Below are 27,002 nucleotides of genomic sequence, written 5' to 3'. Positions count from 1 at the left end.
GAGAGAGAAAAAAGAAAGAACGAAAGAAAAGACTCACACATAGTTGTCCCAAGATGCGACGACAACTGTTTTGTCATTCATCAGGATGCATGATGAAAGTGCCTGCGGAACGCGAACAATGCTATAGCCATCCTCGATGCACAGATGTCACAGCTTCAACCCCAGAGAAGGTCACAGGTTCAACCCCAATAACAATTGATTGCACTGCCATGGATTTAAGAATAAATAACATCTTCATCATGCATGTCAAACTTTAGTTTTGTTCTCAACTTTCATACATGCCTAGTACATTTTGACACTAAACCAATAGGCAGTTCAAATTCATATACTGGTGGTTTAACGTGCCAAAGCTACACTAGGCACAATTGAGGCACAACACAGTGGAGGACTCCAGGTTAATTTTGACCACCTGGGGATCTTTAATGCCAATTAAGCCTTAAATCATTAGAGAGGCACCAGATAATTTGAAATCTGCCCTCTTATTCTCAAATCTTTCAGTGTTTGCAGCACTGTTTCTGATCGGGAATAAATTTAGTGAGGTATAAAAAACCCAATCTTTCAAATTATGCAAACTTGTACGTTGTCCCCATGACCCCTTAAATGCGCTTTAACATCCTAATTTTGTAACTATGACTATAGAAGCCAAACTGAGTAACAGAAAGAAAAAGGTGATGAGGGAACAAAGATGCTCTCAGTGAGAGTGATGTGAATGTCTTACCCTGTGGGATATGCTGACACTTCGTAGCTGCTGCTTTTGTTCAAATGAATACAACTTCAGCAGGCTGTCTAAAGTAGAAAAAAAAGATTCATGTAAAATGCTAACAGTATGTGACAAAACGTGCCGTCAATGATTTATACATTGCATTAAACAGTGCTCATGTATAGCACTCGCCCACAGAAAAAATAGAAAAAAAAAACAGCTACAACAGAAAGACCGCAAAAATTTGTACGACCATGTGCCACAAGTGAAAAAGCAACAGAGAAATTGTGCAACACATTGGTTCATTCAGAGTACTCCCACAACAGCTTTAGGTTTTTTAAGAACTGTTAACCACATTCAGTCACATGCACAGGACTATATCAGAAGGAAAAAAAAAAAAAAAGGAAAAAAATACAATAACATTTGTGTACACTAGTTATACTCAACCTTTTTTTTTCCCTTTTCTTTTTTCTGAGGGCACTGCAAAATGGCTGATCGCACTGGTGAGAGGACAACATCAAAGCTGCACGGGTTCACTACATCGCTTGCTATCGCTAGTTGTTATTTGATGATAGAGTCAGTGACCTTGTCCATCCCCATGGACCTTACCCCTCTTGCAGCATACACCAGTGACCTCAATAACAAGGTCAGCTTCACACACAAAAAACCTAGTTGACAGTCCAAGGTCCAAGGTCTTTGTCCTGTGTGTTCTTCTTGACATCCTTCGTACTGCACTCAAGCTGACCTTAGACCTTACTAATGAACATGAGCCAACTCACCCGAACACAAGCAAATCATAATGATGTCACATTTAAAGCACACACTTCTTCAATGACAGTTTTTCTTTCTTTTTTTTTTTTGCTTGACAGCTATAACTGCGCTGTAATTGGTGAATTCAAAAGGCAGAGTTATAATGCACTAATAATAGTGCTGCTTCTCAGCATCAATAAAATGGCAGTACCCAGGAATAAAACAACTACAGGATACCTGAGCTACCCCCCCCCCCTTCCCCCCCCCCCCCCCTTCCCCCCCTCACCCATTGATGTGATTGTAAAAGCATTAGTGTCCAATCGCCGAATGTGTTCACCACCGTTTCCCCTCTGCATCTTGTCTTTCCGTTACTGGGGATCTTCAACTGACCTTACAGCCCCTGAACTTACCGCAGACAGCCCGCGATTATACCAATTTCCCATGTCATAGAAATTTATGTAAAAAAAGGTAAGGTTGATTGCTTCTTGGTGAGACTGCAGTGAGTTCAAGACTGATAATCGAAAAGCCCACTATGACCGAGAGCCTTGGCCAATCGTCCCCCTTGTTACGCCAATATCTATGCTTAACCTTAAGACGTGCGCAGCTACATCAAACTCGTACATGAAGCTGTGGGAAACAGTTGATAACAGTTGATGTTAGGCCTAGCCAATGAGGCTTAATATCACCTTCCAACCCCAGCATAAGCAAAAAAACACAATGATCCCCCATCATGGATGTAAGCAATGAATGGTCATTTGCGAAACAATTTGAGACACTAAAAACACTGCCCCTGAGTTGACTTAAACATATCAGGCCAGTCTGTGCAAAAATGTGACCAGAGTACATTACCTTGAGACACTGAGAAGACGCTGCTTTTGTTACTTGAAAAACAGACGTCTGTCACCATCCTGAAATATAAGCTTTTGTTCACAGACTGGCTCAAAAGATCGCAAAATGGGATCTGTACAGACAACTGAGACACCTTCTGTTCTGGCTCACTGAGAAGTATTAGAATCTTGCCTTATGACATTGAATACATTCAACAAAAGGAGAACATAAATAATCATAGCCTGTGCATGCTACAGCAGTGGTAAAGCTGTGAGTAGGCTTCGACTTTTACGATTTTAAGAAAAACAACCTAGACAAGCATACAACTGTAAAACAATGTTTAAAAAATGCCAGTTTTTCGACACTCCAAGGTTTTCATGCAGAATGTTACTGCCGACTTGCAGTTAACTGATCAAAAGTTTCGAATTCATGTCTCCAAGCCACTGACTTGCATTACGCAAGGCCGGTGCCACCTCACAAGTTTACACACCAAGAGCAATGCAATGCACGACTATGAGGTGCAAGCGCAGCCATCTTCGGTTCAATATCTGCTGTGATGTCATGTCTTGTGGTAGCCTTAGCCACCTTTCAGAACCTGCCCACACTCCTGTTTAGTTGGTTCTCATCTGGGCATCACTGGGCTTTTGAGTATCATTTCACATTAGTAGTTCCCTATATTTTATTCTTTTTCTTTTATATATAGATACTTTCTCACACCTTCACTGAAAGCAAGCTAACTACACCAAATTTAGAATACCAAATAAGCATTAAAAACATTACCAGTTTTTACTAAAATTAAATGCTAAAAAATTGGAAGCTTGCGCAAAAAAACTGGCTCTACAGGGCAATGCAAACACTTGTTTAAAGGGGCCATGAAGACAAAACACAAGTTTGGTTTTTTCAAAAGATTGCCACGTTAGAACCACACTGACATTACTTTTAACGTTGATTGACTGTAGGGTTTAACGCGCCGACGCAATGTGGGCGATGAGGTGCGCCGTAGTGGAGGGCTCCGGATTAATTTTGACCACCTGGGGATCTTTAACGTGCACCGAAATCTCGAACACACGGGAGTTTTTGTTTTTCGCCTCCATCAGAAAAGTGGCCGCCGCGGCCGGGAATCGAACCCGCGACCTCGTGCTCAGCAGCACAACACCTTAGCCACTGAGCCACCGTGGCGGGTATTACTTTTAACGTAAACTTCGCTCAAATAAGCTATATAATTAGGAAAAAAGGGAATGGCCATGGACCCACTAGCTCATTTCCCACAACAGAACCTATGATGTCATACCAGCTAGTTCTGTGATTTGTAGAGGCCAGAAAAAACAAATGCAAATTAGGCAGAGCTTATAAGCTTGCCGAACGAGCTATTTGAGCTTAAATTTAGGGCACATTCTTTTTAAAGCAGTAAGAATGGTGGGACAAACAGTGGGAGTTACGAAAGCACATGTAAACCGACAGAAGTACCGATGCGTACTGCAGTTGGTACTGCGTGCACTATGCTTGGCTTAGCTGCACAGTACTGTGGGGCTTTGGGGTTGTCTCAGACGACACTGGCCGATTGACGCAAGCAACAGTGTCTTACGTGACCATATTTGTCGAGTGAGCACTGTGTTTCACGAAACGATTATTTTCTCTCTGAACAAAAACAAGCAAGGTTTAAATACGGGCAAAAACAAACCAAAGGCAGAAAATGGCTTGCCACAGTACGGTGGCACCATCTACGTTCACTAACAGTAAACAAGGCTTCGCAATCGGCTGCAGAGCGGTCGGTTCCTGTGATGTCATTGCAGACCACGAAAAACGCACGATTTAGCGGGAAAATCAAAATTGTAACTTCAATTGATTAATTTCTCAGAGAATAAAACATCGTTTGTGTCCGGACAAGCGCTGGGGGCACTATAAAACACGAAATCTTAAACTTGTATTTTTTCTGCATGGCCCCTCTAAGCTTTCTGTGCTCTAAGTTTTCTGTTTCTTCTGCTCAACCAAATACAAAGATATTTACTCTTTGTGAAGGGTGTGCTCTGCCAACTTTGTCAACTCGGTCATGTTCCTCTTCCACATAAAAGGTGATAAAGAAGATGATCGATCCCGTGTTTCCACCTCTGAAAGGAGGAACGAAGAACACCACTATGCTTGAGCAGAAGCACGAATCACGTAAAATTCAATTCCCGTGTTTCCACCTCTCGTGTTTCCACCTCTGAAAGGAGGAACGATCCCGTGTTTCCCGTGTTTCCACCTCTGAAAGGAGGAACGAAGAACACCACTATGCTTGAGCAGAAGCACGAATCACGTAAAATTCAATTTCACCCTCTTGATTTCGCTGGTAGTATGCTGGACCATTTCAGCTGGCCTACCAGCCAGCAGACCAAGCAAATATTCATTACATAATGAATCGAGATGCTTCTGCAATCTTCTTACTGTGTATTCTGTTAAAGTGGTGCACTTGAGGGCTCTGGAAGTGAGCAGAAATCAGTGTTTCGAACCGAAAAAAGTACCAGTTCCGTCACAGTTAGGGTTCGGGTGAATTCATTTCGTTCTGGTTCAGTTCCAGTTTGACTAAATCACGTACCAAACCGGTTCGCGAACTAGTGCGACGAGTTTAATCATCAGCAAAGGAAGACAAAAATGTTTTATAGTTTAAAGCAACCATAAAAAAATACAAACAAAAAAATCAAAATATACTCCTTTTTCTCTATAACACCAGTGCCATTCCAAAGACAACTTTAAATCTAAGATTTTTTTTCCAATATTTCACAAACTATGAAGGTTGTCCTGTATGACCTGCCTCAAAAACATGTTCGTTACTTTTGTAGTTTTGTAGTTACAAATCCCGAATATGACCTTGCTAGCTCAATTACGATGGCATGCTAGAGTAATTTGTAACAAACTTCTGCCGTCAACATAAGACAGAAATGACCGGTTCAAACTTGTCCACTTTATGCATCCTGAGAAGCTAACGATTACATCAGGCACCACAGCCCTCGCTGCCTTTGCGGTGATAAGTTTGGTTCGGTAAAAGATCAAACAGAGAAAGGTGCATATAGAGAACAATCTACCTCTTGGTTTTGCGCTTATTCGATGGGTGAAGGCAGCGAAAAAGAGCAAGAGCAGAAATTATCCTTGCATCAACTCTGCATAGAATAATTTAAAACCAAGTGGTGGAATTTGTTTTTGCTTTCTTGAGGAAACACATTTGTCAAAAAATATTGACGTGTTTGATGCTCTGATGATATATGTCTGTGCTATGAGGCGCACCGCATAATGCAGGGTGACAGAAAAATTTTGACCGACTCTTTAACGGCGCCGAAATATCAACACAGACATTTTCGTTTTTCGTCTACATCAGAAAAGTGGTTGCCTGGGGCGGTGATCAAGCATGCATTCTCGCCAGCAGTTCAGTCACTGAGCCACTCCTGCGGATAACACAAGTATTTACACTTTCCAGGTGCACAACCCTTGTAAGCATTATGAAATGCAACAAGGAGGCATAAGGTGTGGGCCTTTGCCGTTGTGCAGTGCCCCAATCTGCAGCCTGATTGATCCTATACAGTTGCAGTGAAGGAAGACACAATGTTTCCTATCGTCTGCTGAATGCCAAAAGTGTGTAATTTCTTTCGCTCACCCTTGCACTCTGCACGCGCAACAAGCAGCAACATACCATTGCAACGTTGGTGCGCATCTCTTTCGCCATGTTGCAACCACATATAGAGCATTCATAATGTTGTGACTGCTTTGAAGGGGAAAAGTGCGCAAGAGGTTATGAAGGTGATCTTGAGTGAAAGAGAAAATTCCCAAGTGATATTAATTGCGGATTATAAACAATGGGTGGTTAAATTGTTTTGTCAGGAACCGGTAACTGCTATTTATTTTTTCGTTTCAGTTCCGGTTCGGGTTCAGCGAACTCAAAAAATAACGGTTCAAGTTCAAGTTCAGTTCTGGCAAAAATAACAGTTCTGTTTCGGTTCGTTTTGGTTCCGGGTCGACACCCTGGCAAAAATATTTGTGTCACTAAAGAATGAAAGGGCTAAGCCAGCCTACTTTTGCTGCATAGTATGACATGACCTATGCTTTGACGTCACATCTTTAAAGGGACCCCTGTAGCCCTTACCATCGACTACACGGAATGTAATTTGGGGTAATCTCAACCCGCAAGAATGATGAAAATCCATTCACTATGTATCACCAATTATGCGTGATGAGAAATCGCATGTAGACATTCTCTGTCAACTCGACCGTGGACAACGTGACAAAAGCTGCATGCTCTCTCCCAAAGGGGGGGGCGCCTCGTGGCGTTCTCTTCGGTGGCTTTCGGTATGTCACAGGCCAGGGAGTTTTCTTCTATTCTCTTCAACATGGAGGGGTCTATTTCCGGCCTGGTGCAACAAAAAAGCAGGCATGGCTGCCTGCTCGCAAGCGCGTGCTCAGGCTGGTAGGGTGTTTTTGAAGCAATAAACGTTTTTTGTCAAGTGGTCTGGTTGAAAGAGAAGTATTGAGTTCGTCACTCAAACTCCGCGAGCACTCAAACCACAAAAGAAACGCCAATACTATTCGTACAGGTTCAGGCATAGAAGAGGTCGGTGTACAGCGCCTCTGACAGCAGATCGTCACAGGAAATGTGAGAAATAAGTCATGGATTTTACCAGCAACAGCCAATGGGTCAGCCACCGCACAAATGACGTAATTTCAGCGGTGCCAGTGGTGCATAATGAGGGAAAATGAAGAGAGAGCGGTTGGTTTTTCCACATCTTTCACGGTGATTTGCGTGCTCACCGCTCCACAAGCACGTGTAATATCTGGCTCAGGTATTCCTGGCAGTGTAATCTAAACATCGCACAGGTTTATTTGCAATGCTCAAAGAGTGTTGCAGGGTCCCTTTAAGTAGCTACCAAGCATCCAGTCCTCATTCAGAGGTAACTCCATTCAGTGCAAACTCTACTTTATTAACACATTTTAAGTGCCTTCAAGGTTAAATTATCCACACTACACGCTGCTAGACAACATTTGCACATGCCGGTGTTTACATCGACACATTAAAAGCTGAATTACTTTACCGGTAACTTTCATTTCATTTGACATCACACCTTACTTTCTTTTTCAGCTATGTTTTATTTCTTTAGAAATAAATAGCTAGAGCTGCCACTTCTCTCTCTCGTTTCCCTTACATTTATCTGTGAACCAAAAGAGCAGAGTGCACTAGCCGGTGCTGCCAGCTAGGAGAAGAGGCAAAAAATGCAGACACAATTCCCCAGCCCAGTGATCAGCAACACTCAAAGTTTTGCCACTGGCTGTCAGTAAAACTGAACGTTAGCTCTTGTGTCCACCCACACAAAGCTTTTGACAGTACTTGTACAAGGCAATACATTTGATAGAAATCAAATCTGAAATACATCACTGTCTCTCTATCACTGTGTAGGAGTGATCCAGTGGTTGTGAGAGTTAATACTGTTTAAAGCTGTATTTTTAAAACCACGTGTTAAGCAGAAGTTCCCCCACCATGTATTTCAAAACTCACATGCCCCTGCCTTGCTGTTCTTTTTAGAAAAACACTTATTCAAGCTCTGCTAATCCCATTTTGCCGTTCCTTCTTTGTTCATATCCCGAATTGCAGTGGGCAAAAATGTATGTGGCAGCAACACCCATTTCTTGCTTTTGGAACTTTCTGCATTAATCAGCAACTGCTGCTGCCATAAATATTTGTATTAATAGCATTGTAATCTAGCGATTACACTAACTTGTATTTATACATTAGTAGTACCAAAATCAACACCAACACAAACATCTCACCAAAATGGCTGTTTATGCCTATGCAGTCAAGCTTCTGCTTTTAAACAGCATAATTTAATTGGGAATAATCATCGAGGTTCGACAAATTGACATCTACCAACCTTCTCCACTGCCACTGACATTGTCAGGCAATATGTCGGCATTTGAGTCACTGGTCACACTCAGTGATCTTGGCAGAGCAGTGCAACTGCGTCTTGGGTGAGGGTGTTTAAAAATCTGCCTGGGTGTCTGGCCAAATTCCATAATTTGAACTTCCAGCGAGTGTCTTTGATGGATGTCCTGGATGCTGGGGGGGAGGGGGGGGAATGGAACAATCGTTGAACTGAGCTCAAATGAATGCGAAACCATGATTCAAGGTGGCCACTCAAATGCAAGCATTACTGTCACGAACTGCCGTTGAAAATTTCTTCACTGACGGTACAAGTGCAAAAACATATATAGTACTAAAATTTCAGTGAATATTATCAAACTACAAGCACAAGCCCCAAGACAAGGTTGCAAGCAGTTCCTGTGGTGCACCTGTAAATACGTACTATAGGATTTCTTGCAAATAATATATGTTGATTGAGGCAAGAAGCCCAGGGACATGGGTTCAATTACCGGCTGTGGCGGCCGCAAGAATGCCTGTGTATTCGAGGTTTCGCCGCACGTTAAAGATGCCCAGGTGGTCAAAATTAATCTGGAGCCCTCCACTACGGCACGCCTCATTACCTGTGTAGCGTTGGCGCATTAAACCTCATAATCAGTCAATTTGGGCAAGAAAGAAATGCTTGCCTCAATTCATTTCAGAATAGTCAATTCAACCTAAAATAATGTCTCTGCAATAACTGCACATGCAATTTCCAATAGCTGAGATGTGAACCACCCCTTTGAAAGTCAAGTGGAAGGTGCATATGACAACCTACTAGTACCGATATACAAAGATGCCCTTGTCTTCCCAACAGCGTAAATTGCTCCGGAAACAAAGCTAATTTGGCAGGCTCTGCCTCTAAGCACTTGATGCATGCTTAATCAAAGAGTATGTGGCTCTAACAGGTGGCAAAATAAAGACCCAAACACTACTGCTCCCATAACCGAGTGCGGCCCTCACTATATAAACATGAATGTCACCAATGTCATGTGGATGAATAAGAATAAACCCACATAGATGATCTGGACATAGCTACAAAGCTGCTTCCCCTCAATGCATTGTCAATGCATTGACAGAAATATTTGAAAATATTTCTGTCAAACAAACATGTATTTTTATAAGCTTTGTTTATTGTATTTTTCCCCTTGACCACTGTATGCACGACTGTATTGCATCCACCAAAAACAAAGTTACATTTGTAAAAAAATGCAAGCCAAACCTAATAGGCCATGAAATGTCTGGTCAATTGAATAGCTGCAGTAAGTGCACACTTTAGACAAAAAAGAATTCCTGAACACTGCACAGTCCCAACTATGCAATACACTGGTAGAGATTGCTTTTCAAGCAGCATGTAGGTTCACTAAGCCATGTGCAAAGCAAATGCAAGATGTAACTACTCGCATATTTATAACAGCTAGGAACAGGCTAGACAGCCCTATTACAAGCACGTATGGCTAAGGCCCCAAAATAAAAAAAACTTATCAATGCTGTGACTATCGGATGGTCCAACCACATGGGGGAAAAAAACATTTCTGAACAAAGCTGCAATAGAAGAATCAATGATGCAGATTTTGCCTTTTCACTTGCAAATGTGCCAATGGCAGCCCATCTGGAGTGAGGCACCCAGTTACATCATGAAGAAATGGGGAGCAAGGAGCAGTGCTTGTAGGCGTTCTCTTTTACGTGCGCCTAGCAGGCCTCAATGGCAAAAAACGGAGGGCTAGCTCATCCGGGGATTAATCTCGCCACAGTACCAACCTCCTCCATTAAGCAACACTGTTCGTTTCGTCTTTCCAACAATTGAAAGAGATTCTTTTCTGGACTGGGAGTTGTGCAACTGTGTATGGGCCACACTGTCTTGATGGAGAAGACACAAAGTAACTACTCGGCTAAAGATATGCTGCTAAGGAAAGATTGGTCCTTACATTTGGCTAAAATAGGCTATGGACCTTGGCAGATGCTAGATTTATTGTTACAGCACTCGTACCTTTAAAAGCACTTTCATTCAATACATTAAACACAGTGCGATGAACACTATGCCGCGTCTTAAGCATTAAAAAAAAAAAAATAGCAGTAAGAATGCCATCTCACCTGTCCAGATCAATGCTTCCTTCATATGTCAGATGATAAAACACTGAAAAAAAAAAATAATAATGAGGCAATGACTTTACTCTAACAAGGACATAAGTTGTAGCTTACAGTGTTCTTTTCTGGACATAGTAAAATTTACAATATTAAAAGGAAAAATTTAGTTTTCTTCTTCTTGCATCTGCTAGCATTACTGTGATAGTGCCACCTAAAACGGCCCACAGACAAAAAAAAAAAAAAAAAGACTAGCTCAGTGAATATTTTTCAGCATTTAAATTATGTTCTTGAAATGAAAATTTTGCAACTAGTATAAAAGTGCATCCAAGCTATACAGGAAAACATCAGTTTCAGAGAAATGAGACTAAACCACTCTCATGAATGTGAAGTTCAGGCAAAACAGGCAAAAGTTGCCGCATAGCACGACGTAACGATAATACCACATTCGTTTTTTTTTTTTCATTTGTCCACAAAGATTACTCCCGCATATTTTTCATTTTTATTACATCACAGTTTTTGTCACCCTATATACAGTAATCCCTCGTTAACTCGAAGTAGTAAAAACCGGGAAAAATTTCGAGATAAGCGGTATTTCGAGTTGAGCAAAACGCCGAAAATGTTTGCCCAGGTCCCTGTAAAAGAAAAGCCAGTGCTGCCAGGAAAAGCTCCACTGCACGAGAGAGCTACCGTAGTAAAGGCACAAGAATTCGCAGGGAAAAAAAATTCCTCGATTAACGTGACTTTTCTCTTCAACGTCAGAGATTTGCACTGCTTTGGGCGGGACATCTTGGTCGATATTCGGAAGCGTCTGGTGCACAGACCACTCACTACTCAGCAAAACTGAACTCAAGATGTGTCGCGCACAGATCGCGGGGAAAACAAATACCAGCTTGCGCTTGCAAGGGCTAGGTTGTGTACTGACGGGCGCACGCTGCACACGCCGCCCCACCGCGCATAAGTCGCACGCAGGTGCGCACACGTGATCACTCCCACAGTTGCTTGACAAGGCGGATAGGAAACGGCTGCGTCCGCGGGAATTTCAAATTCGCCCTTCACGACCGCGTTCGGCATTATAGTAAGAGCTAAGCGTTCGCACGGAGCCCTCGTTTCCTGTTGGGAGTGGACTTTGCTTACTGCCCTCCCGCTCAAGATTTTGAGATATCCGCTGTCTCCTCCGAAAAACGTTTCGAGATAAGAGGGGGCAAATACATAGCACCTATGGGAGGTTAATGCACGGCGAAAAAAAGTTTCGGCTTAACCGAGATTTCGAGATATGCAAGTTCGAGTTAACGAGGGTTTACTGTACTTCGTCAGTCTAAAAGAGTGTCATTTTTGTTCACCAAGTCTGGTTTCCTGCACCCCACAACCTTCCATGATCAAGCCTGCTTAAAGAGGCCATGAAGTCAAAATACAAGCTTGTTTTATTTGGTGTTTTATAGTGCCCTCCGCACTTGTCCTGCACCAAACGATGCTTTATTCACTGAGAAATTAAACAATTTAAGCCATAATATTAATTCTCCTGCTGAATCGTTTGTTTTGCGACGTCTTCGATGACGTATCCAGGACAGGTACTGAAGAGAACACAAGTATGTGGGCTAGGGCTGCAGCGAACACCAGAAGACCTTGTTTGCTGTCAGTCCTCCCAGATGGTGCCACCATACCACTCGGGACCGCTGTCCACCCTCGCTTTGTTTTTGACCTGATTTGTGCCTGGATACGGCCTGATTTGTGCCTGGATACGGCCTAGTCAAGCCGTAATGACGGCTTTTTCTGCAGCTCCTCTGTCTCTCTTTGTATGTTTTCGAGGCAGAAATAAACATTATTATTATTATAAGTTTGTTATGGTTGACAGTACTCGTTTCATGAAACAGTGGATATGCTCGACAAACAGAGGACAATGCTGCTTACCGTATTTTCGCGCATACTATAACCCGTACCAAAAATGTGAAAATTTCAGTGGCAAAGTATGAGTGCGGATAATACGCGAGGTTTTTCCTTTAGTGCAGCTTCACGGCAATGCGCGTTGTGCCTTGAAGCTTCTACGCAGTAACACTGACTAAGCTTTCCATGGCAGCGATTGTGCAAAACATGCAAGGACAAGGAAGAAAAAACAAGGACGAGATGACCTTGTGTACAACAGTGAGGGCTGCGGCTCAAGTGATAGCTCTAGCGCGAGCCCTGACACTGAGTGAATTGTGACTTTCGCCTTGCAGTCTGTGTATTCTACTTGCTAAATATACGCTTTTTCTGTCTACACTTGAGCAGTAGCTTTGGTGCAGCCTTTCCTGTATGAAATGTGCGGGCAATACGCGAGGATTTTTTTTTCTTTTCCGGCGGGCTGAAAGTGGGGGTGCGGATTATATGCAGGGGCGGGTTATACGCACGAAAATACGGTATGTCACAGAAGAATGTCGCTTATGCCAGTTGGCCAGAGTAAGCTCAACACGCCGGACAGCTGGGCAGCTATAACCGGCATAGTGCCCGCAGTACGCACCGGTCCTTCTATGTTTACGTGTGCATTTGTAACAGTTTACCCCATCATTCTCACTGCTATAAAAATAATATGCATTAAATTTAAGAGCAAATAGCTCGTTCTGCGAGCTTATAACCCATTTAATTTGCATTTCTTTTGCCGGCCACAGCCAATCGCACAGCTGCCTGTGCATAATGCGTCATAGGTTCTAGTGTGGGAAATGAGCTAGTGGGTCGCATGGACATTCTCTTTTTTCATGATTATATAGCTTATTTGAGTGAAGCTGGCATTAAAAGTGGCGTCAGTGTTATTCTAAAGAGGCAATCTTTTGAATGAACCAAACCTGCATTTTGTCTGCATGGCCCCTTTAAGAAATTTAACTCTACATTAGTGGTGCAGCTTAACTAACAGATTGAAAGACGGTCTATTTCATTTGCTATTGGTTGGGAAGGGGGGGTTAGGGGAGGGGCAGAGACAGCTAGCAGAAACAAACACGACTGTTTTGCCCACAGCAGTGGTAAGATTCCATTTACTATCCATAATACACTGAACTTGTAGGGAAAATGGCCCTTTCCCTTACAAGCTTAATTTAATTTCACACACTGCATTTTTTGTTTTAGAATTTTTCAGGCACAAGGCAGCAAAGTCATTTGGATCTGACACTTAGTATGTACAATAGGCTTGTACGCTATGTAAGGGCTTGATTAAAGATGCCAGCATCTTCTATCCCTAAGCCTAAAACTGGTGTGTCACACTTCTGATACTAAGGTCCAAAGCCAACGGCTCCTCAATGTCCGATATCTATCAGGTGCCTTACGCAAGACATTTCATATTCATGAAATGTGAAATATTCACGTGTGCAATTTATTGCTTGGTTGTAATCTGAATGCAATATTTGCTCAACACTGCATGCAGGCGACAAACACTTGGGTCAAACAAAACACACACGTTCTAAAAAAATAAAAATAAATAAATAATTAAAGCTAGAATTTCTCACTTGTATTTTCCTTTCATTTTTTTGCGACATAAAACAGAACATCGCAAATGGAAAAGACCCAGCACCACCAACACGCTGACCATGATGCAAGCTGCTGCCACATAGCTATTATAAGGCCCAGAAAGTGTGAAAACTAAGTACCGTATTTGCATGATTGTAGGTCGACGCTTTTTTTTTAATTTTGACAATCCAATGTTGGAGGGTCGACTTAGAATTGAAATCGAACCGTGTACTGCTAGTAACAGCAAGAGAAATGAGAAATAGGGGTTTTTATGACGTGGGGACAGCTTTGCACCCTCGTCTCCATGGTTATGGATGAACCGTAGCGTATTAATTTACCTTTGAATACATTCTGACGTCAATAAAGGTGATGCTGACTTTGAAAGTTGGCGTTCTCGATCTGTGCCCTTTGTCCACCATACTCAGAGTGGCTAACCTCCCACCATCGCATTTGGAAGAGTACTAAACAATGTGATATGATTGTGGCTGCATTAGCATGGTGCATTGAATCAAGGGATTCACTAATACTCATTTTGTTTATTAGAGACAAAAAATACGCTTTTTGAATGCGAGTAACGTATTCACGAATAAAAGAAAATAGCGCGCGGCCGCTTCTGTCAGCCGCCATGTTGTTTGTTTTGGTATCGCAAGGTAGTGGCTGCTGCCGGCTGCTTCGATGGTTGTCATCTCGCAGCAAATGTTTCTCATAATAGCAAATAGAGTTTCCCGCTCAACCCACAGCACGTGGTTAATGGTTATTCCTTGTGCTTATACAAAGGCTTTTCTTTTTTAAAGGAGTACTGACACGAAATTTCAAAGCTGAGATAACTATGTAAAACGCTTCCTTTTTATCAGGAGATATCTCCCAGCAAGTTTCAGCAGCAACCGTTCAGCGAAACATATTTAAAATCCATTTTAATCTTCGCCCGCACGAGAAAGCCCAGAGCGGGTCGACGTGACATCATCTGCTACGTGCCCCAAATTGCCGACGTCGGGGCTCCCGTGACGAAGCCGACGCGCTGGCTGTGGTTGGCGCGCGCTGCTCGGGCGTGTGTACACGTCATGGTTTTGGGACTGACGTCATGCTGCCCGGGCCTGTGGGGACGGCGAAAACCTCGGCCGGTCTGGGCGCGCGCGCTTCCAGAGAGGCAGCGATACGGCAAGAATGGTGACGCCATGTCATACATGCTGTCATGGCGGCCGCTCGGCGTTTTTTTGTCGAAACCGAAACTGGCACGAATAAACGACGCCGTAAATGAATGTTTACGCTGCGCTCGACCGTCTAATCTGTCATTCTATGATTAGTGGGCTGGTAGGCACGCATAGCAGCGAAAAAAACGTAACATAAAAATTTCGTGTCAGTACTCCTTTAACATCTACTGCGTGCACCACGAGCGCACGGCTCTTGTGGAAACATCAATCATTGATGGAAGAGCCGCCGTATGGGGGTATTGGTAGTTGACGGAAGAGCTTCTCTTTGTGATACGATTTTCTGTGCAGCGCTCTCTTTTTCTTTCTTTTTTTTTTTTTTTGAGAGACGCAATTTTGGGAAGGTCGACCTACATTTGAGTCGACTTACAATCGCGTAAATATGGTAGGCAGCTAGTTTCACGGCTTCTGCTAATGTCACTTTTTTCACTGTGTCATATAGATGTATGCTGACTGTAAGCAGGCAGTAGCAGTACTAGCGTCAACCTTCATAAATATTTTGACAACACTTGCGAGGCAAGGCAAGGCTGAAACTGAAACAAAGCCTGCTGCGGAAGGTAGTGATCCTGACTGTCTGGTGATATTTGCTAGTGCTTGGTTGAAAGTGAGTTTGACTAAATCTGCCAGATACATTTATTTTACATAAACATGGTCCTAAGCTATAGTTCTTTTTAGAAAATTCCATGAACAAGGTCCAGTATCTGGCCTTGCCATTCACAATTTGTGATACCAAAAACAATAGTGCGGAAAAATGTGTGGGGCAGCGATACTGGCTTCCATGCCTTTCGCCTTTTCTACGGTCTTATACCGCCCGCCGCAGTGGCTCAGTGGCTAAGGCATTGTGCTGCTGAGCACAAGGACGCGGGTTCGATTCCCGGCCGCGGCGGCCGCTTTTCTGATGGAGGCGAAAAGCAAAAACGCCCGTGTGCACGAGATTTCGGCGCACGTTAAAGATCCCCAGGGGGTCAAAATTAATCTGGAGCCCTCCACTACGGCGCGCCTCATCGCCTGCGTTGCGTCGGTGCGTTAAACCCTACAATCAATCAATCAACGCTCTTATACCGCAATACACGAATACATATCTAGCCCAAGCTAAGCTTTAAAGAGCCCTCGGTGGCACACATCTCATGGCAACAGTATGCTAACAATCCTGCACTGCAGCTCGCGAGGATCCGGCAACGAGTGGTACCATTGTCGGCGAGCACTGCCTCCTCTCCGGTCTGCTTGTAGCCAAAGATGAGGTCAATCCAGCTGTGAAGGTTCTCAGAGACAAAGGGCGACTCAAGGGCTTCCCTGCAGGTGCGGATGAAGTGGGCAGGGTCTGCAACAGATGGTAGCAGTCAGGAATACGACAAGGCAAAGCCAACAGAAGCTATAGAAAAAAAAAACATCCGCCAATATAAAGTGGCACACCTTGGGCCCACGGTGGCAGCTCCACATCGCCAACAGCACAGCCTGTCTGCCGCTTTCCAAAGTCCAAGTTCTAACACAAAGGAGAAAAAAGAATCACTCGGGATGTAGCATTGTAACTGCCACTACTTGCTACTTTAGAATGCATGTACCTGTGAGCAGCAAACATGTTGGATATTACCGAACACCAGCTAGCATGCAGTGCAGAGCAACTAAGAACAATGCTAATTTCCTAAACTACAACAACAATCATAACACACAACTTGCTCCACGAGAGGAGAACATGAAAGGAGTAAAGACAGCTTTTAGCCTGGGATTGCCGCCACAATTTCCATATTTTTGTGGCAAATAAAGTGAATTGCATTCAATCGAAAAAAGAAAAACTAGAAGCTTGAACAAAAATTACATTAAAAAAAAAAAAGACTGGGTAGACGAGGATGTACTTTTTAAATTTTCGTTTTTCTTTAGGGCAATTGCAAAATGATTTATTGTTATGGTGAGGGCCAACATTGAAGACACGCAAGGTTAGTGCGTAGCTTGCGGTAGAAAAGTAATTATTAGTAGTTATTATTTGATGATGGGTAGATTATTTATTTAGCGACCCTGTTATAGCTGCTTCATGCAGCACAGAAGCAGTCGTTCATTACTGGGAGACCAGTGACTGACCTAGTCTTGAACGTGACCACATTGACCCCAAAATAGTTTGAAGATGGGAAAACCTATACTGGTGTTTCAAGTTAAAGAAAACGCAAAATGTTCATTTGCCTCAAAAAAAGAGGCCGCTTGTCATAATATCTATATGCAACCTCAATGCATTTACACGGACCTATATAAGAAAGTACCATTGATCAGAAATATTTAAGGAACCTTTTTTTATCCTTTTAGTCACCATTCTGAACTCTTCAATTCAATTAAGTCACTTGCTTTTAAATAGAAGATTCTCATAAAATAAAAGCATGAGACTACAGATGGCTACAATGAACTATGCCTACTGATGTACTTACCAGAAAGTTTACTAAGAAGTCACCATTTCCAGCAGGGTCATAAAACTCTGGAATAAGTTCTTTGAAGTCTGCTGCATCCGTGGTAACATTTCTCCATGTGTCACTAATGCTAAAAAAAGCAGTGAAGATCAGTTTATATTGCCCCCCTCGCAACATAAACTGCCTAAGAGAACAATACTAAAAAAAACAAAAGCACATCGAATACACATGCAACAAAGCACTAAAAAAATTAGCCTACCTAAATCATACATCGCACGGAGTTCCACTTGAAACAAAATTGCTAACATGTAAATTGCTCATCCGACCCATCCTCGAACACGGCTGAACCATCTGGAACCCTTATACAGTATCCGAAATTAACATGCTTAAATCAGTAGCACATGCCCTACCAAAGTCGCATGGTTGCTGTACTGTGTCAAGTGTTTCCTCAAAACACACTTCCGTTTATAATTTCACACTTCCAAGCCTGGTATGCGCAGCGTGAAAAATGGCATGTTCATATATGCAACCCTCCCCCCATTCTGACGAAGAATGCTTTTTAAAAAAAAAATAGGGTGGAATGGATGAGGGAGTGGGTGGAGGAGGAGGGGGTGTTGCACAGTTTTCGTCCACTTCTGCTTATAGTTGCATGGGCAAGCACTGAAAATTGATCGTTTTCTCGTCGGCATGAAAGCACTTCTTTTAAATACACCAATTCCAGACGGGCTGTTCTCTCCATTGCGACTGGTCACACACACAACTAATTTTTCACCCTTTGAGTTAATTAAGGGGGGACGTGGCTTTTGAAATCAACTTATTTCTTTGAGGATTTCGATGAGAATTGGCGCAGCAACTGGAAATGCTTCTGTGATAACACCATAAAAATTTCAAAGTAATATTTTAAAAACTTTTTTATTTATAAACTTGTCTTTCTGTTCACCACGTACCGAGCTTCAGCGGCTTATAAAACGTGATAGAAAACTTGTTTGAAGTGCTTTACTTCCCAAATGAATGGACAAGGTCATGATTTTTTTTTTATTTACAACACAATTGTTTTTAGTACTCAGTTTTTTCGAGGTGAATGTACAACAGGCATGTAAACTGTGAATGACTACGTGAATAAAAAATTGACAAAAAGTAAATCTGGAAAACCAAAAGTGTCATAGCCTGAACTGTACATCAAGAACTGTAATGCAAAAAACAATCAAAACAGACCTAGCGGTCACAAAGAAATCACTGGAACAAGCGATGCAGGTGGCAAAAAAAACTGTTTTGAGAAAACGGCTTCCGAAGTTGCAACATAGATTTCACTCATCAAAAGTCGGTAAGGTTATAGCCTTTCGTGTCCTTTTGAACATGGGGCTTCTGGAAAGCCTTGCCTTGAAATTGGAGTGCCTTTTCCAGCCTTTTTCTTTCCACAAAACATCATTTTCAGCTCCTCTGTGAAGAGTACATAGCCCAGTTTACAGACCAAATGGGGGGGAGATGGCTTTCAATGCAAAGTAGGTTAGCTGGTTGCCTGTATAGCACTGGACAGCTTACTTCCCCATGTAGTGTTGTCACCATAGCAACAAGTGAAGCACTCTTCTTGTTACTTAAATTTGAAAATTGACCTTTGGCTTCTTTTATGTTTCATAACCTCGCCTGGAGCAGCAACTTTGTACTCGTACGTGCAGAGGTTCCTTGCCAAAAATTTACATACCCCAAGAATACAAATGAGCTACTTTGAAGCTTGGTATAACATTCTGCATAACTCCAACTTCAATGCATGCACATTGTTTTTAGTACTCTTGACATCCAGGGCATCCAATATTTCTCACAAGTACAGCCATATGAACTAAACTAAAGATGTATGCATTGGTATTAAATTCCTGAAAAATTCAATTTGTTCAATGCTATGACAATAAGGTACATTTTTAACACCGTGAACAGGTTTTTCTTCCTGACTCAGACCTGTTCCCATGATTACTAGAAGTGCACAGGAAACGTTGCGCAAGAAAGGCAATATGGCTCGTGCGCATCACGGCACACATTTTCCGCAACATATCATACTTTGATTATCCCTGACATGGCTCATCAGGTCACTTTTAAGATTAAATCTAACATCACAAGCATTAATTATAACTACTGGCGTACAATCGTAAATTGCAACCGTGCAGTCAGGCGATGCACGCCATAGCTTTTGACGTGTCGGCCGTTTCTTACCCAAGGCTAGCGAGCCTACTGCCAAACATAGCAATAACTAAGTGTGTAAATACCACAAACCAGACGAAAAGTTCACTTTGTGAACCGCTACCACAAGCACGCACACCGCAGTTCATCCTCTGGGGTAAAGTCACGTGCACCCACCACGAAGCGTTCGATGACCTCTGCCTTTCGAGCCACACAGCTTCCCGTAATTTGGCTCGTGATCTCAGGCATTCCCATCGGGATAATGTCCGTGTTGAATACTACCGCAGATAAAATGACTGAACAGAAACTTGGCTGAGCGAAGCAGCAAAAATGAACTCAGAAACGCGCACTAAGCAGTTCAGGCGGCCGCCATCTTGCGTTTCCGCAGTGATGCCCAATCAGGAGGGCTGTTCCAGCGCACGCCGATTGGAGGGCCAATTGCGCCTCAGAATCTATTTCTGGCTTCGTTTGTGCGTCGTTCTTTTCCTGCCGTCCGTGCGTTTGTGAATGAACAAATCTTAAGGAGACGACCTTAACCAGAAAGAGGATCGCACAGCCAATCTAACGATGCCAAAATGGCCGCGCCCAGTGGCACCATTGCGGAGATACAGCGCTCCTAAAATTGCAGTTTTTTGCGTTTTTGCGCTTTTGCGCTGTATTTTGTCACCACAGCTGGCAAAAATATTTTTTATGCCACTTTGCGACGGTTTTCAAAAACTATGCAAATGTGCAGAATAGAAAATATAGAAGCCGAATATGTGGGTTTCAAAAAAACTGTTTTGGTCATTTTTGCGAAAATGAAAGCCGCGTTCCCCGCGTCCCCCCTTAAGAACCAATTTGAACCAATTTTTGAGTGAAGAGTTAAAACCAAATTAGTCCGATAGATATTCTCTTTTCTACTGAGCACCCAAGGGGCACAAGCGAACAGCGAAAATAGCATGCACATAAAGGTAACCATCCCACTTCTTCCCCTTTTGCAGAAGCCATCTCCAATTGCTGCGGATGTCAGCACCCTTTTCGTTGTGCAACAGATTTGTGCTGATGAACTGCCCCCTCCACGCTTCTCGAGTCCCTCCCCCAACCCCCTATCCTCCTTTGTTGGAAGAAAAAATTTACCCTTTCCTTCCCATACCACCAGTCCCATCCACCCCCACTCCACTCCGTCCGCTCTCCTCAGTCAGGAAGTCAAATAACCACCCTACCACGTGAAAATGGTTCTACAGAAACAAAGCAAAACCTGAGAAATATCCCAACAATGTTAACGGTATTACAAAAAACAATGGAATAACAGAGGGGGGTGAAAAAATTCACAATGCGCACCTATTAAACATCCTGTCCGGGTGGTCAAAGCGGCCATTCTGCAGGCACAGCATGTACTGCGGCACTGAAACCAGATAGAAAAGAAAAAAAACCTGTTAGATTTGGAAAACCTTGAAGTATAGTTACTGTTCACAGCAAGCACACCTAATTACTTTTTCTTCAAAATTATGGTTCATCACTAAGCGCAGGACATCAAATATGCACTACTGGCTGAGCTACACTAATGTCTTTGCACATGGACAACCCAAGCTTGAAATCAAGATTTAACAGAGTGATGAGGGGTTTTAAGTTCTTAGCGTCATGTACACTACAGCTCTACACGGTACACAATATCACGAGTAGGCCTAAAAAGTGAAGACGTGCTATTTTCATGACGTGCAGTTCTGTTTATACAGTTTGTCGTGAGCACACACTAAAGACTAGGTGGTGGTGGTGGAACGCAATTTATTGGCCTTTAGAAGGGGAGGGGGTTGAAGAAAGGAGGCCCGGACTCCGGCTCAGGGGAATCCGAGTGTCATGGACACGGCCTCTGCTCTGCCGATCAGTAGCAGCTGGTCCTCGAGGGAGGGGCTGTCCAGGATAAGCCTCCAAGGCCTAGGAGCATGATGGGATGGAAAAGGGATGCTGCTGTTACTGCTGGCTTGTTGGGGTGCCTGTCCCGAAAGCAAGGGAGGAGGAGTGCCGATTTGAGGAACCGGAAGAGGGGTGGGGGGGAGGCCCGGGGTGTGTCTGCAAAGCCACACCATGTGCTCCACGGTTCCGTTGCCTCCACAGAACTTGCACTGAGGGTTGGTGAACTTCGTTGGGTAAAACTGGTAGAGTCTGACTGGACACATGAGAGTATTTGTCTGCAGTCGCCTTAGCATCGTCTCTTGTGGCTTGGTGAGGTTGGGATGGGGATGTGGCAGCCGTCGCCGCCTGGACTAAAAATGCTCAATGATTTCGGCGAAAGACGTCAGGCTATTGGGTATGGAGTCCACAGCCTCGTCTTGCTTGAAATTGGTGTTTCCGGAACCGGGCGGGGGAGGCGAATTTGATGGGCTCGACGCTTGTGGGCGAGGTGGGTTAGAGCGTTGGCCGCGGCGTGAGCTCGCTCATTGCCCCTGTTGCCTGAATGTGCCGGGATCCAAAGTAGGCGGAATGTTGTACTTGTGTGGCGGTGCCTTGATGACGAGGCGAGCAGAATCTCCTGGGCTGTCTTTGAGACGACCCCGGAGATTAAGTTTCTGCGTGCCACTGCTGAGTCAGAGACTACGTAGATGTTGGGAGACATTGTTGGTGCCCGGGCAATGGCCAAGGCAATTGCCCCTTCTTCGGCTTGTAGGACTGAGACCGGTGGAAGGATTGTCATAGCAGAGACGGTGTGTCCATTCCCATCGACTACGACTGCAACCAGAGGCTTTTGATTGTAGCTGGCGCCCCTGATGGGCAGGGCTGCAGCATCCGTGTAGAGAACCGCTTGTGGCGGGATGCACGATAGGCGAGCTTCGATGGTAGCCGCTCTTTTCCACCTGCGGTCACGATGTTGCATGGGATGCATGTTTCTGGGGATGGGATCGACGTGTATTCTGGAACGTCAAGTTGTCGGTAAGGAGTGGTTTAATCGGCTCTCGGGAGGCACATGCGTGGGAAGGCCTAGGCGTCGGAGTACGTGTGCCCCCGCCTCCGTTTTTTCGAGCCTTCTGTATTGGCACGTCAGATGGGCAGAGATTAGTTCATCAATCGTGTTATGGAGACCAAGTTCTTCTAGTCTGTCTGTATTGGTCCACTGTGGTAGGCCCAGCACCTGTTTATAGCATTTCCGTATAATGATGTTTATCTCGTCATTTTCACGAGATGAAAGACGGAGGTATGGTGTACTGTAAATGATTCGGGTAATTATGAAGGCCTGGACAATTCTCGTTATGTCCGCCTCTGTCATACCACGGTTTCTACTTGTAATTCTTTTGATTAACTGAATTACTTGTCGGCATGTGGACTTGAGTTTTCGAATGTGGAGTTGGGTTGTCGGCATTTGGACTTGAGACTAGGAGAAAAATAGAAAGCATATGATCCTGTTTACGATCCCTTCTAAAAATTCCCTCTTTGATTTTCCTTTCTGTGTTTTGAACTATCATATTTGCTCATTTTCTTTGACTGCCCCTGCACGTAACTGGATTGACTGCAGCTAGTGAAAATGTGCTACCTGGCCTATTTCAAATAGCAAAAATTAGGACCTAACATGACAATGCTGCATCTCGGCTATGAGATGCAAAGCAGTGGAAGGGTAAGGATTGATTACGATTCCCTGAGAATCTTTACTGCGTGGTGTAATGTCAACACAAAAGCGCCTATGCATTTTCTACTACATCAGAAAAACAGCTGCAGTGGAGATAGAATGCATTCTTTCGTACAGCGTTGCCAGCTTGTAACAAAAACCTCATGAATCAGTTCATTATATCCATTTTTCATTCTACCTGGGCATAAAAAAACGACTACAAGGACACCTAAGCACTTTTGATGCAGCGAATGTGAAAGCATCAGTGTGCAATTGAGTGCAGGAGCAGAAGCGGCCGCAGCGCTGGCAGGGAGCGCATTGGTGTGCCACGCAGAGCGCCCTTGTTCACTGGTGACTGCTGTGCCACTAGGTAAGCCAGCAGTAGACATTTGTGTCTTATTTCTAAAGCACGAGCTATGCCGCCATTAAGCACACACTCCTTCCTGTTCGTTTTAATGTAGATCTGAAGCACGTGTTTCTTTGTGTTTTATTCGTGAAGCATGCGCTATGAAATGCTCACAGCCAATAAGCGTGCTCCTTTTTAAATGCAGAGCATTTCTTAGCCTCGCCTGTTCCTGCGTCGGACGGTGTCAACAGCTCCGCGTCCACAGCAGGTGCGCCTCTCCTTCCCTCCTCTCTCTCAACAGCAGCTGGCGCGCGCATGCATCGTAGTCAGCCCGTTCGCTCTGTCGCGGTCTCGGCGTAACAGGTGCGTGATAGCAGCGCGGTGGGGCGTGGAAGGGCGCGCGCTGCTTGCGCATGCGCGCTCTCCCCCCCGTACTGCTCTCCCTCTACTGCGCGCGCTGCAAATATAGCGGCTAGCGGTCGCTCGTGTTTCAGTCACTGCGTTGCTCCTTCCTTCCTTGGTTGACGCTCGTGCCCACGTTTACTCGTGTCTGCTACTCCAGCATCACGGAAGAAGCGATGGAAGCAACACTGCCTTCAATCAGTACTGAGGCCCCAATGCTCTGCATTTACTCGTGTTCCCCTCGCGGGAAGGCGCGGGAATTTTTTTGTGTTTTATTTGTGAGGCATGCGCTATGGAACACGTCACAGCTGATGGGAATTTAGGTATCCCGTATCGGGGATGGCAGTTGTGTGAAAAAGGTGGTGCACCACCTTTTTCCCGCAATGAGCCACTTAACACTTTGAGTGTGTTGCCACTGAACCTGAGTTGCGCAAACTCATCTTTCGAAGCGCAAGTTGTCGTAATAATCAGCGGTTCAAAGTCAGCTCTTCAGATTTTGCGAGGAACCCGCCGCGGTGGCTCAGTGGCTAAGGCGTTGCGCTGCTGAGCATGAGGTCGCGGGTTCGATTCCCGGCTGCGGCGGCCGCTTTTCTGATGGAGGCGAAAAGCAAAAACGCCCGTGTGTACGAGATTTCGGCGCACGTTAAAGATCCCCAGGTGGTCGAAATTAATCCGGCGCGCCTCATCGCCTGCATTACGGCGCGCCTCATCGCCTGCATTGCGTCGGCGCGTTAAACCCGATAATCAATCAATCAATTTTGCGAGGAGGTTCATTGCTAAAACCGATGGGGAGGAGTTTTCAGTTCAATTTGGCTTGACTTTTCACTTTCCTACAGCCCTCAACACCAGCAGGCACTGATCATTGAGAGTACTTTCTCCTAAAGCTCGTAAGAATGAAAGGAATTAGGTGAGCGTAGTGGGATGTGCTAGCAGAACACCTACCATATAAAGGAGGGCCCCAAGGTGCCTCAAAAGCATTATAGTGGGTACGTAGGGTGGGATACAATACATGGCATTCAGTGGGATGGGGGAAGGTGTTTGCCTGAAAAGCACGAACCTGTTGTCCCTGCTCTTTGGATTGTTGTCTATGAGCGGGTGGATGGTGATTTGTTCTAACCCATATTGCTGCATTACCTATTATTAGTGATAATTGGGATCGGCCTCTCTTGCAATTTGCTAGCATCCAGGGTAGACAATGGCATTTCACAGACTGTGCAAACAATCAAAAGAAGCCATGCAGTAGGTAGACTTACTTTTGCGCACCAGGTAGTAAAGTACAAAGCCAGGTGTGGAGTAGTGGGACCCATAAAGAAACTTGGGCTCACCCATCTCTGCATAGCGATCCTACAAGAGAATCCTTTGCCATTATAAATGTGCTCTTTGAATCAGAAAAGGTTGGAAATTCTGGCAATGCATGCGACACAATACCGTAAAAAGGGCCACTAGTGCAACCGAAGTTTAGCCCAAAGAGAAAGTATGCTCTTTAATAGCTTTATTGCTCTTTGTTTCATGTCAAGATGTGCTTTACTTGCTTAGAAGTTGGCCGACAAAGCAGAAATTTCGCTCTCTCGTTTCCCTCCCACTTTTTAACCCACAATTCATACCAAGGCAGCAGTACTTTTTAGGAGCCATCATAAAAACTAGCAACCAAAAGCCACCATGTGCATTATGCACACATCTGCAAAAGCATCTCAAAATATTTTCTGCTGCAAGCATTCCCCCAGATTACAGCTATACTACTACTGTATCTTTCTTAATTTCCAAGATCACAAATCGAGATGCTGAGATAGGTTCATGGAAGTCTCATAATGTTTTTGCCGTTTTCGGGCTTGCCAAAGAACAGTTGACGTCAACTGTGGTATATATTTGCGAAATAGACATGTTAGACGTCAACTGTGGTATATATTTGCGAAATAGACATGTTAGTCTAACAACACAGCACGCGTCTTGACTTTAGTGCCCTTTAATGATCACAAGCATTAATGCACGAGCATACATTTCATTATTGCAAACATGGAAACCTTACAGAAAACATGTCCTATAAAAAAAAAAAGCCCCACCCCCAAAAATTCTGTAATATAAACTAGTTCTTTCACAAATTCTGCACAGAGGTGGAGAGAAACACAAAACGGAAATATAAGGAGGTTAAAAATCTGAGCCGGGTTGTCTACCTTACACAGGGGTAAGAGAATAAAGGGGTGAAAAGAAAACATGGCACTAAATTTGAGGTTGACCAACGCCGCCTGTATAAATGTATAAACAGTGCCTAACGCGTGAGTGAAAAATGGCCAAACAGCCACTCTCCTGTTGCTCTCTCCTACCCTTCCCCGCTCCGTAGCCTTCCAGCGTGCTTTCGTGTCCGCCAGCCAGCGCCGCTTCTCGGAAACTATGCAAAATAGTGGAAAGTTTGGTTAGCGTTCCCGAGGCGGCGCTCCTACGCCTTCTTGTTTTTCACCATGCCTGTCTGTCTTGGTCTGTCACTGATAAAACTTCCTTTGTTACGAAGCAAAATCCCTTGCGCTGCCGCAGGCTGATGCCGGCTTTGCGCGCTTATCTACTCGGATCACAGGCCCTGAAATTTTCTGAGTGGGGCATCCCACCTCTATCCCCTCCGCATTTAGGTATTGTTTTGACCCCGCTGTTCGCACTCCGCATCGGTACGCACTTCTAAAATTGAGGACGTACTGTAGAAGTGCCAGGACAACGTGGCGGGATCCCAGCTGCTTATCCTTTTGTTTCCTATAATTTTCTGAAGTTTACAAGCACGTGATATTATTGGAAAGTAATCGTAGAAGTGTGCGCCTGAACAAAAAACGTGCACGCAATTTTTTGTTATCTAAATACTCCAGAAAGAAAAATATCAGTAAAATAATGGCTGCCCCATCCGAAAATATCCTTTTTCTGTTAGCTATATGTCTACTTGACAATCAGTATGTTCTTACACTATTTCAGTCCGCCTCCGTCTTTATCTTTGGAAAAATGCAGCAAGTATGAAGCGAGCGACACGTTGAACGATATCCCCAGTGCGCCACAGAACTAGCGCCCCGTCGCGGCTAAGATGTAACCGAAACGGCCCTTGTTGCCCAACAGGCAAGCTGACAGACACACGTCGTAGAAGTGGGTGCAGCGTTCGCGACTCGCGAGCAGTGA

At 44.2% G+C, this 27,002-nt stretch overlaps 1 protein-coding gene across 1 annotated transcript in view; it reads right to left on the bottom strand.

The window, feature by feature from the left end:
• The window catches only part of LOC144155590 (protein FAN-like), a 66,793-nt gene that overhangs the window by 17,098 nt on the left and 22,693 nt on the right, over positions 1 to 27,002 (bottom strand). Inside the window, exons 15-25 of the mRNA XM_077687127.1 lie at positions 25,106 to 25,196; positions 20,848 to 20,911; positions 17,377 to 17,485; positions 16,376 to 16,445; positions 16,152 to 16,283; positions 10,290 to 10,332; positions 8,170 to 8,354; positions 4,287 to 4,386; positions 2,300 to 2,358; positions 719 to 786; positions 38 to 102 (exon numbers count right to left, since the gene is read on the bottom strand). Coding sequence (XP_077543253.1) covers positions 38 to 102; positions 719 to 786; positions 2,300 to 2,358; positions 4,287 to 4,386; positions 8,170 to 8,354; positions 10,290 to 10,332; positions 16,152 to 16,283; positions 16,376 to 16,445; positions 17,377 to 17,485; positions 20,848 to 20,911; positions 25,106 to 25,196 — 986 coding nt within the window. The remainder of the gene's footprint in view (positions 1 to 37; positions 103 to 718; positions 787 to 2,299; positions 2,359 to 4,286; positions 4,387 to 8,169; positions 8,355 to 10,289; positions 10,333 to 16,151; positions 16,284 to 16,375; positions 16,446 to 17,376; positions 17,486 to 20,847; positions 20,912 to 25,105; positions 25,197 to 27,002) is intronic.

This window comes from Haemaphysalis longicornis, unplaced genomic scaffold (genome assembly GCF_048455015.1).
Source record: "Haemaphysalis longicornis isolate Haplotype H1 unplaced genomic scaffold, Haemaphysalis longicornis Haplotype H1 scaffold_1, whole genome shotgun sequence".
NCBI classification, from domain to species: Eukaryota; Metazoa; Arthropoda; class Arachnida; order Ixodida; family Ixodidae; genus Haemaphysalis; species Haemaphysalis longicornis.
Note: the sequence above shows the minus strand (reverse complement) of the source record. Positions and strands in the feature narration are given on the sequence as shown.